General features: G+C 42.2%; 1 protein-coding gene across 1 annotated transcript; it reads left to right on the top strand.

Moving 5' to 3' along the window:
* Positions 1–497: 497 nt before the first annotated feature.
* LOC110493489 (transmembrane channel-like protein 7) lies at positions 498–13,582 on the top strand. Its single transcript, XM_021567790.2, is given in 16 exon segments — positions 498–661; positions 1,257–1,524; positions 2,079–2,227; positions 2,543–2,698; positions 5,075–5,160; positions 5,293–5,438; positions 5,638–5,785; positions 6,076–6,252; positions 7,416–7,561; positions 7,815–7,929; positions 9,155–9,252; positions 9,338–9,521; positions 11,030–11,160; positions 11,461–11,616; positions 11,803–11,881; positions 12,066–13,582. Coding segments are annotated over 16 exon segments (2,235 nt in total). The 5' UTR covers positions 498–645; the 3' UTR covers positions 12,246–13,582.
* Positions 13,583–13,659: the final 77 nt, after the last annotated feature.

Here is a 13,659-nt window from a genome sequence, read left to right as displayed (position 1 = left end):
ATAAGATATGGGACGGCCAAGGGCTCCACTGTGTTATTACGAATGTGCAATAGGATAGGGAATTGCAATGAAGAGCCATAATGATTCACTTTCGTCTTCCCGACTCTCTATTTAAAACACAATGTCAAACAAAATGTTGAATTCTGTGAATAACAGCATAATAAACGATTCAATTGTTAGTTGGACATTTTTATTATTTAATATTCAAATCATATAACCCCATTTTAAGCGTTAATAATTTTTGATGCTCCATCATTTAAAATGTTTATGGTGGTGGCATTTGAGGACAGTAGAGCGCGACAAATGTTGTTATATAAATATAAAAGCTAGCTAACTAGCTATACAAATAAACGTCAAATTGTTGGTCGGGTCGTTTGTCAGTATTTAATTTTGTTTAAACTCCAGTCATATCCAAAATTAAATAAGCACGATTGTTGTGTATAATTGTGGGAAAGCATGCTATGCCGATCTAGTATTTATACATCTAGCCTCCAGAGTTGCGTCGCTTAAGGATTCTGGAAAGGGAATGCGGCTTTGTTTTCCTTCTGCTGACTGACAGCCAACGTCAGCTAGCTACGCTAGTTAGCTAACAAAGTTGTTAATTAAACTTTCTTTGATATTAAAAGTGCACGAGGACAACTGAAAATGGAGAGAGACTCAGGTAACTAAGCAAACTCAATTTCATATGGACCTTCTCAGCAAGTAAGTTAGTAAATGTTAGTAAACTTTCCTAATGCTAAAAAGCTACCCAGCCAACGTTAGCTAGCTAACGGTAGCTATCTAACTTTTAGCTGAAACTGAGCCAATTGTCGTTGTTATTGAAAGAAAACTTCCCTTACTCTTTGAGTTGTATGACATTAAATAGGAACAGTAACTTGGTTGATGAAGATTTAAGCCCCTGAACAGGCAGTTAACCCACTAGGCCGCCATTGAAAATAAGAATTTGTTCTTAACTGACTTGTCTAGTTAAATAAAGGTAAAATAAAATATGTTTTGATAGATGTAATTATTGAGGTGTGGTTGTTGTAGTTTTTTCAAATGTAGCTGTCTGTTGCAATGACTGTATGGCTACACCACTTCTTGTGCATTCACAGCCAAATAGTTTTGTGAGTTCAACAGTATGATATCAATAAAGTGTATTGCATTCAAGTACTGCTCTTTAAACCCCACATTTTACTTTCACTTTATGAACTTTAACCCCCAGCCTCTTCCCCAAAACATTGTATTTTATTTTTTACTGTATTTCTCTCTGACAGTGTTCCACAATGACCGTCTGGGAGCACCACGTAACCCACTACTGGACCAGCTCCCCAGCTACCAGTCTCTGCTGTACCGCAGAAAGCCCTCCGCCTCGGGTAGTACCAAGCGCCGTGGCAGCTCACGGACCAGGCTGGGCTCCTCCAGCAGTGGGAAATGGGGACAGACCACATTGGCCAGGCAGCATGAGGAGAAACACAGGACTCAGACCCTACAGAGACCAGTCAGGGAACTGCCCAAACCTATGGCGGAGAAACGCAGAGACAAGTCAGATCTCTAATATGTCTTCATGCAGTGTTATACTGCTGTAAAATGTTATATTGTAATGATAATATGAAAAGGGTTGCACTGTGTAATAACATTTATACTATGTAACTGTATAAGTTACAGGACAACAGAGATTTTTATGTTTTTCACTGATTCTTACTGTGTTGGAAGTAATTGGTTATCTGCCTTCATTGCCTTCACTCACTGTAGGGGTCAGCAGTGCATAGTTATTGCTCTGCAGGCAGTGTTTAATTTTCTTGTATCAATTTGAGACATTACTGGATTAGTGAAGAAATGCTCTCTGAATCTCTCCTAGAGATATGGCAATTCTTAGGCCTTAGGCCAATAACAGAGCACACCATTCACTACAAGTAGGCTACAATTTCATGAGCATAACGATTGGGGCTAGATATGGTTATGTTCATGGTTCATTGGGTCTCTTTGTCGAAGCTCTCTTGGTGGATTCTGGTGTGATAGTATTCTTGAAAAAAGCTTAGTATGTTAACATTGACTGACTGATTGATTGCTTAATATATTGACTGATCATCTGACAGGGACCAGCGTTTGGAGCAGGCCAAGGATCTGAGCAGTTGGAGCCAGTGGAGACAAGGCACCAGACGGACCCTGAGGAGGCTAACGGAGGATGGGTTTGAGATGCTCAGCAACCTGGAGCTCTGGAGGGGAGACATCCATGTCATTGAGGGTAAGAGAGTGGTTGCCAGTGACAAAACAACCTGTTACTCCAATTTACTTCTATTGACATCAATACATGATTTATGTCAAAGGCTTAGTTACACAAACAAAGCTCAAAATTGGATTCGTGAGGGACAAAGGCAGAGTTTCCACAGAGATGATGTAATATCGCTGATGAAAATTGGGCAATTAAAAGTTCTCTTGCTCACTTGTGTGTCTTCTGTTGGAAGCATTGAAAGATATGAGTGCGTTGATGTTGATCTCTTTAAGATCCGGGATGGTATCTAAATCACTCATCCTTTCCCTTCTCTGTGTCCCATCACAGGGATGTTTGGCACAGGGATCCTGTCCTACTTCTCCTTCCTGCGTTTCCTGGTGCTGCTCAACTTCGTCATGTTCCTGCTCATGTTCGGCTTCGTCATGCTGCCCATCATCACCGGCCCCCATGCCTCAGGGAACACCACCTTCAACCACGTAGATGGTAACACAGGCCTTTACGTGTTATAGGGTAAAGTAGACCATATTATACATGTAACTGTCAAGATAAAGGAAACACACAGACCCTTTAAACCGCGCCTATGCTCCTTTGAGACCCGTCTGTCAGTCACTTCTAGCCATGGTAGCAAAAATAATAAGCATTTTTATACATGACTCTAAGCACGATGGGATGTTAATTACTGAATTAACTCAGGAACCACACCTGTGTGGAAGTACCTGCTTTCAATAGACTTTGCATCCCTCATTTGCTGAAGTGTTTCCTTTATTTTGGCAGTGACATGTACATCACAGGAGGTTGGTGGCACTTTAATTGGGGAGGACAGGCTTGTGGCAATGGCTTGAGCAGAATGTGTGTAATGGTATCAAATACATGGTTTCCATTGTTTGGTGCTATTCCATTCGCTCAGTTCCAGCTATTATTATGAGCCGTCCTCCCCTCAGCAGCCTGCACTGCTGTACATTAATTCTATAGTATTTATGTAAACTGTAGGTCAGTAAGAGATTAACACCACATTCAACCATGTTGTCATGAAGGTTCAGTTAGAGAGGAGAAATATGGGGCATGTAGCTGTTCTGTGACATCAAGAGCATCAGTCATCTTTACATTAGATTATGAATGTTGTATTGTTAATCTCATCTATGATATACAGTGCCTTGCGAAAGTATTCGGCCCCCTTGAACTTTGCGACCTTTTGCCACATTTCAGGCTTCAAACATAAAGATATAAAACTGTATTTTTTTGTGAAGCATCAACAACAAGTGGGACACAATCATGAAGTGGAAAGACATTTATTGGATATTTCAAACTTTTTTAACAAATCAAAAACTGAAAAATTGGGCGTGCAAAATTATTCAGCCCCTTTACCTTCAGTGCAGCAAACTCTCTCCAGAAGTTCAGTGAGGATCTCTGAATGATCCAATGTTGACCTAAATGACTAATGATGATAAATACAATCCACCTGTGTGTAATCAAGTCTCCGTATAAATGCACCTGCACTGTGATAGTCTCAGAGGTCCGTTAAAAGCGCAGAGAGCATCATGAAGAACAAGGAACACACCAGGCAGGTCCGAGATACTGTTGTGAAGAAGTTTAAAGCCGGATTTGGATACAAAAAGATTTCCCAAGCTTTAAACATCCTAAGGAGCACTGTGCAAGCGATAATATTGAAATGGAAGGAGTATCAGACCACTGCAAATCTACCAAGACCTGGCCGTCCCTCTAAACTTTCAGCTCATACAAGGAGAAGACTGATCAGAGATGCAGCCAAGAGGCCCATGATCACTCTGGATGAACTGCAGAGATCTACAGCTGAGGTGGGAGACTCTGTCCATAGGACAACAATCAGTCGTATATTGCACAAATCCGGCCTTTATGGAAGAGTGGCAAGAAGAAAGCCATTTCTTAAAGATATCCATAAAAAGTGTTGTTTAAAGTTTGCCACAAGCCACCTGGGAGACACACCAAACATGTGGAAGAAGGTGCTCTGGTCAGATGAAACCAAAATTGAACTTTTTGGCAACAATGCAAAATGTTATGTTTGGCGTAAAAGCAACACAGCTCATCACCCTGACACACCATCCCCACTGTCAAACATGGTGGTGGCAGCATCATGGTTTGGGCCTGCTTTTCTTCAGCAGGGACAGGGAAGATGGTTAAAATTGATGGGAAGATGGATGGAGCCAAATACAGGACCATTCTGGAAGAAAACCTGATGGAGTCTGCAAAAGACCTGAGACTGGGACGGAGATTTGTCTTCCAACAAGACAATGATCCAAAACATAAAGCAAAATCTACAATGGAATGGTTCAAAAATAAACATATCCAGGTGTTAGAATGGCCAAGTCAAAGTCCAGACCTGAATCCAATCGAGAATCTGTGGAAAGAACTGAAAACTGCTGTTCACAAATGCTCTCCATCCAACCTCACTGAGCTCGAGCTGTTTTGCAAGGAGGAATGGGAAAAAATGTCAGTCTCTCGATGTGCAAAACTGATAGAGACATACCCCAAGCGACTTACAGCTGTAATCGCAGCAAAAGGTGGCGCTACAAAGTATTAACTTAAGGGGGCTGAATAATTTTGCACGCCCAATTTTTCAGTTTTTGATTTGTTAAAAAAGTTTGAAATATCCAATAAATGTCGTTCCACTTCATGATTGTGTCCCACTTGTTGTTGATTCTTCACAAAAAAATGCAGTTTTATATCTTTATGTTTGAAGCCTGAAATGTGGCAAAAGGTCACAAAGTTCAAGGGGGCCGAATACTTTCGCAAGGCACTGTATATATTTTAAATTCATTGTTAATGGACTTCTAGATAGATGTCTTACCAATATTATATTGTTGCTTCTGTTGTGAACCACAGGCTTTGAGTGCAGTAACTACCCCAGCACCTCTCGCCGTGGCCTGGTGGTTTTCCACCAGCACATCACAGACCTCCTCTCAGGGGCGGTACGGACTACCCTCCTCATATACCACGCCCTCTTATTCATTTAATTCAGTCACTCATTGTACGCCTGCATAGCACTGTAGATGATGTTTTGGGACTAAGAATGACTCCCTTGTTTGTTTCACATCTTAAAGGGCTTTCTGGAGCAGACCTACCTCTTCTATGGTTACTACAAGGTAGAGACCATTCACTTCCCTAAGTTCACCTACAACCTGCCTCTGGCCTACCTGCTGGTCACCATAGCCTACCTCTTCCTCAGTCTCATATGGATAGTCAAAAGGTAAAAAGTGCCCTATCTTACTGTATTTGTCTTGTCAATTATACTAGTCTTTTGGATAAACCGGTCCTCAAAAGGCATCTTCTCAAACATGCACACCCTGTCCAATTGTTTTTCATGGTCATGCAAGTCATATACTGTTATAGAAATACTTACGTTTTTTAGCCATTTCCAAATATGCATTTCTCGTCGTTCCTCAAAGGTCTGCGACTGGCTTCAAGCGTAAACTGGTGCAGGACGAGGATCGCTTCCAGAGCTTCTGCAACAAGATCTTTGCCGGCTGGGACTTCTGTATCGTCAACGACAGCGCAGCCAGGCTCAAGAGGAGCAGTCTTCTTTATGAACTGAAGGTGAGGTGTCAGTAGTCAGTCGATAGTATAGGTTGACTCAAAACAACAGGGAGAAATGTGATTCAACACTATTGTCAAAGTGAATTGAATTCCTCAGTTCACACATTCCAGTTAGAGCCATACAATGTAACAGAACTGTATTGGTTCACTTCTGTTTACCACTCGCTTTTCAACAACTCCTTTCAGAAGAAGCTGTGTTTATTTGTTTATTAATATATACAGTATAAGTGCTTATAACTGCATATAATGGAGATCCTATATTAATTCCTCTGTCCTTTCTATGTCAACAGACTGATTTGGAAGAGGAGCGCATCAAGCAGAAGATGGCAGACAGGACACGGAAGGAGAAGTGTAGGATCTACGTGATCCGACTGATCCTGAATCTGTTTGTGATCGCTGTACTGGCTGCCTGTTTTTACTCCATCTACATAGCCACCAACTTCTCCCAGAAAGCACAGATGACTAAGGTAACTAGGCAAGTCAGTTAAGAACATATTTTTATTTACAATGACGGCCTACCCCGGCCAAACCTGGACGACGCTGGGCCAATTGTGCGCCGCCCTATGGGACTCCCAATTACAGCCAGATGTGATACAGCCTGGATTCGAACCAGGGTGATACACCTTTAAACAGCAATGTTAGTTCAGTTTAGTTTAATTTGATGTGTACTATGGAAGCTTAAAGCTGAATTGCAGCAGCACATACAAGAAAACAAATGTAAATCAATGATCAACATGAAGGCAGTTGAAGCGTGAATGGAGGAGGAGCATCTTGGTTACAGCCAGGGAGGATAGTCGGTCAGAGATGGGTCTGGAGTCTCCTCAGCACACCTTGCTGTCCCTGATGTCCTCAGCCTCTCCTTATGGACTCTGTAGGTAGCTGGTCAATAGACATGCTTATTTTAGATCTGATACATATGTCTAAGTTTAGCACAGGTGTGTCAAACATGCGGCACACGGGTGGTCTGAGTAAAAACTGAAATATATCATTTTATTATAATAGTTTTCCCCCCCGAGGAAAAAAATGATATTAATCGCCATTGAAATGACTAAAACCAAATCTAAACTGTAGAATTGATAATGGACTTACATTTATAGTGTCTTCCCTCCAGCATCCTAAAAGTAATCGAAATGAAAACTAGACAGTCAGGGAGCGTTGACGAGACCGAATGCGGCCCACGGGGAAAAATAGTTTGACACCCCTGGTTTAGCACTATTTTTTTATTTTATTTATCTACGCAAGTCAGTTAAGAGCAAATTCTTATTTACAATGACGGCATAACCCAGACGACGCTGGGCCAATTGTGCGCTGTCCTATGGGACTCCCAATCACGGCCGGTTGTGATACAGCCCAGGATCGAACTAGGGTCTGTAGTGACACCTTGTAGCACTGAGATGCAGTGCCTTAGACCACTGGCCACTCGGGAGCACGATGGTTGTGTTTTTTTTTTTTACGTTTATCGATTTTACAAAAAAACACAAAGAACGACACTGACACGTTCAACAATTTCAAAGGTTGAGGGATGAGCACAATGGCTGTTCTATTGAAATGAATGCTCTCTTCCTCAGTACTGTATACCTAATGGCATGTGTCTTTTCTGTTTTACTTCAAACATGCGTTGTCATAACAGGTGAACTTCATCCTGGACCTGATCTATGAGTATCTGCCTTCCATCGTCATCACCCTGGCCAACTTCATCACCCCCCTCATCTTCTCCCTCATCATCCAGTTGTAAGACTACTCCCCCGCCTTTGAGATCCGCTTCACTCTCATGAGGTAAACAACAGGGCTGGGGTTGTTTTATTTCTATTCAGTCATTACATTTTTCAGTTTACTTCCTGAATTGATATGAAATTTACCCCAACCCTGGCAACCAAGCACTTTCTTCTGTCAAAATGAATGAATGATGCTCTTGATGTTTCACACCGATTCCAGTTTGCATACTGATGTAGCACCCTGGTATTGATGAATAGATTTTTGCATTTTAACACCAACGTAATTTCTTTGTAATGTCATAATCTTTCCACAGGTGTGTGTTCATGCGCCTGACCAGTATCTGTGTGCTTCTCGTCTCCCTCTGGGGTCAGATCACCTCTTGCCAGGAAGGCAACTGTGTCTGCGGGTACAACCACATCCTCTACCCGGTGAGTGGAGGTCAAAGGTTACCGTAGATATACAATACCAGTCAGGTTTCTTTATTTGTACTATTTTCTACATTGTAGAATAATAGTGAAGACATCAAAACTATGAAATAACACATATGGAATCATGTAGTAACCAAAAAAGTGTTAAATACGTTTTAGATTTTATATTATTTAAAGTAGCAACCCTTTGCCTTGATGACAGCTTTGCACTTTTTTGGCATTATCTCAATCAGCTTCACCTGGAATGCTTTTCCAACAGTCTTGAAGGAGTTCCCACATATGCTGAGCACTTGTTGGCTGCTTTTCCTTCACGCTGCGGTCCAACTCATCCCAAACCATCTCAATTGGGTTGAGGTCGGGTGATTGTGGAGGCCAGGTCATCTGATGCAGCACTCCATCACTCTCCTTCTTGGTCAAATAGCCCTTACACAGCCTGGAGGTGTCTGTTACTTGAACTCTGTGAAACATTTATTAGGGCTGCAATTTCTGATGCTGGTAACTCTAATGAACGTATCATATGCAGCAGAGGTAACTCTGGGTCTTCTTTTCCTGTGGCAGTCCTCATGCGAGTCAGTTTCATCATAGCGCTTGATGGTTTTTGCGACTGCACTTGAAGAAACGCTCAAAGTTCTTGAAATGTTCCGTATTGACTGACCTTCATGTCTTAAAGTAATGATGTACTGTCATTTCTCTTTGCTTATTTGAGCTGTTCTTGCCATAATATGTACTTGGTCTTTTATCAAATAGGGCTTTCTTCTGTATACCACCCCTATCTTGTCACAACACAACTGATTGGCTCAAATGCATTAAGAAGGAAAGAAATTCCACAAATTAACTTTTAAGAAGGCACACCTGTTAATTGAAATGCATTCCAGGTGACTACCTCATGAAGCTGGAGGTAGTCACCTGGAATGCAAAAATCTATTCATCCAGCTGGTTGAGAGTGCCAAGAGTGTGCAAACCTGTCATCAAGGCAAAGGGTGGCTGGCTACTTTGAAGAAACTCAAATCTAAAATATATTTTGATTTGTTTAACACTTTTTTGGTTACTACATGATTCCATATGTATTATTTCATAGTTTTGATGTCTTCACTATTATTCTACAATATAGTAAAAATATTGAAAATCCCTGGAATGAGTAGGTGTGTCCAAACTTTTGACTGGTACTGTACATATTGATATTGGACGTTACTATGATCTCATACAATTCTACCTCTGCCTATAGTGTTGGGAGTCTCGCGTGGGCCAGGAGATGTACAAACTCATGATCTTTGATTTCATCATCATCTGTGCCGTCACTGTCTTTGTGGAGTTCCCTAGGAAGTAAGTCATCTTTTCTCTTCTCTCCTCTTCTCTCATCTCCTCTTCTGACAGTTCTCTCCCTCTCCCCCCTCCCCCCTCCCCCCAGACTCATAGTGGACTACTGTGACTGCGGCCTGGCCAAGTGGTGGGGCCAGCAGGAGTTTGCCATCCCCCAGAACGTCCTGGGGATTGTGTATGGCCAAACCATCTGCTGGATCGGGACGTTCTACTGCCCCCTGCTGCCCGCCATCTGCACCATCAAGTACTTCATCATCTTCTACATCAAAAAGGTAACATACCATAGAAATATTAGACAGTATCAATGTACTGGTATAGGTGGGCCGATGGCCATAATTGTAGTTCTATGTAATACAGTACAGTAAAGGCATCAGGAAGGTACATAAACTAAAACAGGAAGCAGCCGTGCTCAGGTCTGTTCAACGCTGGTCCGACCAATCGGATTCCACCCTTCAAGATTGCTTCGATTACGTGGACTGAGATATGTTCCGCATAGCGTCGAACAACAACATTGATGAATATGCTGATTCAGTGAGCGAGTTTATTAGCAAGTGCATCGGTGATGTTGTACCCACAGCGTATATTAAAACATTCCCCAACCAGAAACCGTGTATTGATGGCAGCATTTGCACAAAAATGAAAGCTCAAACCACTGCTTTTAATCAGGGCAAGGTGACCGGAAACATGACCGAATACAAACAGTGTAGCTATTCCTTCCGCAAGGCAATCAAACAAGCTAAGCGTCAGTATAGAGGCGAAGTAGAGTTGCAATTCAACGGCTCAGACATGAGAGGTATGTGGCAGGGTCTACAGTCAATCACAGACTACAAACGAAAAACCAGCCCCGTCGCGGACCACGATGTCTTGCTCCCAGACAAACTAAACAACTTCTTTGCCCGCTTTGAGGACAATACAGTGCCACTGACACAGCCCGCTACTAAAACCTGCAGGCTCTCCTTCACTGCAGCCAACGTGAGTAAAACATTTAAACAGGTTAACCCTCGCAAGGCTGCAGGCCCAGACGGCATCCCCAGCCGCGTCCTCAGAGCATGCGCAGACCAGCTGGCTGGTGTGTTTACGGACATATTCAATCAATCCTTATCCCAGTCTGCTGTTCCCACATGCTTCAAGAGAGCCACCATTGTTCATGTTCCCAAGAAAGCTAAGGTAACTGAGCTAAATGACTACCTTCCCGTAGCACTCACTTCCGTCATCATGAAGTGCTTTGAGAGACTAGTCACGGACCATATCACCTCCACCCTACCTGACACCCTAGACCCACTCCAATTTGCTTACCGCCCCAATAGGTCCACAGACGACGCAATCACACTATATATATTTTTGTGTACATATTCTTATTCATTCCTTTACACTTAGTAGTTGGTGTGAAATTGTTAGGTTAGATTACTTGTTAGATATTACTGGATGGTCGGAACTAGAAGCACAGACATTTCGCTACACTCCCATTAACATCTGCTAACCATGTGTATGTGACAAATAACATTAGATTTGATATGAATGACTGTGTTTTTGGTTGTAGCATATGGTTTTAGCTGGGTCTAAACCTCGGGTTACATACTCTAGGTAACTGATTGAGTTGAGCGATACTGTACCTCATAGGTAAGTGTAGGTCAGGATATTTCCTTATCCTAATTCCTTCACCCAATTGATAGAGAAAAGGAATATCCCATACCTGTGTGCATTATGTTGCCTGAAATGACTGAAAGGGAATTCTCACCCACAAATAGGTTGAGGAATGTATGTATTGTCTACCCTGCAGGTGACCCTGGTGAATAACTGCCGCCCGGCCACCCGTCCGTTCCGAGCCTCCAGCTCCAACTTCTTCTTCCTGGCTGTGCTGCTGATTGGCCTGGCACTGGCCTGTGTACCTGTCACCATTGGCATCGCACAGTGAGTACATGGCTGCAGTTAGCCTACCATGCATGCATCTTTATTTCCATAGATAACCATCAATATGGCTAGTTGCACTGAAACTCACCATGCACCAATCTCATACCCTTTTCACACTGATGAGCCTAACTGAGCTTAGCTTAGCTGTACTGCTCTACTGTTGCTGAAACTGGGCTGGAAAGGAAATATTTGATTTGACAGTACAGTTTGGCTTGGCACCATAGTGTGAAAATAGTATCAATCTGCTCCTAGATCAGTTGTTGGGTACATAAACTAACCCTTCCATTTCTCCCTTGTCAGGATCAGCTGTTCCCAGGCCTGTGGTCCCTTCGTTAACTACACCACATCCTGGGAGGTGCTCCCCCGGACGGTGTCCCAGCTGCCTGCAGGGGCACGCACGTTCCTCCTGGCCATCTCCTCTGAGGCCTTCGCCGTCTCCCTCTTTGTCATCACATGGTACGGGTTTCGGCCAATGATATCACTCCTGTCTACGGTTCATTGTCATTTGATATCCAGGCCGATAGATTGCGGTTTCAGCCAATCAATCAATAAAATATATTTATAAAACCTTCTTTTCATCAACACGTCACAAAGGGCTATCAAAATTCTGCTTTGTTAACCGTTGTCTCTTTCCTCCCTCAGCCTGGCCATGTTTTATGTCATTGCTCTAGCTGGAGCGCACAAGCGAGTGATCAACCAACTGAGGGAGCAGCTAGTCATGGTGAGTAGCTACAGTAACCAGTCTACATGGCTGCACAACTCTATACTGTACAGTAGCTTCATAGGACTTAGCTGTAGGGACAGGATTATTTTCCTGACCAGAAAAAATCTAGGTCCTAGTTATCTGGCATAACATTGTTATAGGGTTAATTTAGGCACTAACCCTCTTCTCCCTGTTCGGCCAGGATGGGCGAGACAAGCGTTTCCTGATCCAGAAGCTGTGTCAGGCCCAGAGGACCTGTGCTATTAGATCTACAGGTTCGGGATTCCAGTCCCACTCCTCAGACAGAGTCAGCCCCAGCTACCGTTCCAACTCTGGGATCTTCCTGGTCCAGCCACCCCCGGACTCTGCTACTCATGTCTGAATTGCTAGGATTAGGCCCTTGAGTTTTAGCTGACTAAAAAACTCAGGGCTCTTGATATTACTTGTAACTGGCTGTCTAAACACTATTACTGGCATACACTATAGGTGCTGGCTTACCAGACATATATTAAGTCTAGACCTGGACTAAAATGCATGCTCAATGGAGAATCTCCATTAAAATAGCTTTTTAGTCCAAGACCAGGCTCGATCTGTGTCTAGGAAACCAGCCCTACCACTGGCAGACACTAGATTTGAGGAACACTATGCAACTGGGGGATTAGCTTTGCCTATCAAGGCTCTTTTGGTTTTGATCCAACGCATGTTGAGATCTGTGAATGTTCAAACGTTTAACAAGCACAGTTTTACAATATTGGACCAATAGTTTGAACTCAAGGCTGGCAAAATAGCTATTTACTGCCTTTTGTGGATAATATCTTGTCCTGTTTGTTGTTTACTATATGTAGCCTACCATAAGCATTACTATATGTGATGTCATGATGATAATTCTGCTGACTATTACCTTTTTCCTTCCAAGAAGGACTCTTAATATGACAATAACCACTATAAAGCTTTGAATTGCCCTTCTAAGTAATACAACAAATCAAAGCTGATCTCATATTGTTCCACTCCAACACCTATAAATACTAAACATTCTTCTTGCACTTTAAATGTGACCTTTCTTGTTTATATTTTAAAGGTATACTGTATTAATTTGTGTAAATTTATATTCCTTAATCTCTTGTTTACTATTTCCATTAACTCTTAAGTTATTAACTTTTAATGACCATGACATGCTACATGTGATTTAATATTTCAAAATGTATTTGAGATCTACTGTCCCAACTTCTGCTACATACCAAACTGAACTAATACTTTTTTACTGTACTCTGTGTCTACTGCCTGTGTTCCATAAAGGGGAAGTGTTGTTTTATCCATTGCAAACCTTTGTTTATGAGTGAACTGTTACATTTGAATCAACTAGTAAGATGTCATTTTGGCAAAAGTTTTATAATTCCAAAATCTGTGTTATTCATTGTTATAAACTGGGTGGTTCAAGCCCTGAATGCTGATTGGCTGACAGCCGTGGTATATCAGACTGTATACCACGGGTTAGACAAACCATGTCTTTTTACTGCTCTAATTACTTTGGTAAACAGTTTATAATAGCAATAAGGCATGTCAAGGGTTTGTGGTATATGGCCAACTCCGCTTTGCGTGGTGCTTAAGAACAGACCTTAGCCGTGGTATATTGGCCATATACCACACCCCCTCGTGCCTTATTGCTTATTGAATTGTGGCTGGAAAAGGTAAATAAATAATGCAAGTATTTAAAACGTATGTTATTTGTTGTCATACTTTGTGTGAATATAACTAGTTTAATTTGTTCAGTAGGGAAACCCAAAAGACAAGATTCT

The sequence above is a fragment of the Oncorhynchus mykiss genome, chromosome 17 (genome assembly GCF_013265735.2).
Source record: "Oncorhynchus mykiss isolate Arlee chromosome 17, USDA_OmykA_1.1, whole genome shotgun sequence".
Taxonomy (NCBI): Eukaryota; Metazoa; Chordata; class Actinopteri; order Salmoniformes; family Salmonidae; genus Oncorhynchus; species Oncorhynchus mykiss.
Note: the sequence above shows the minus strand (reverse complement) of the source record. Positions and strands in the feature narration are given on the sequence as shown.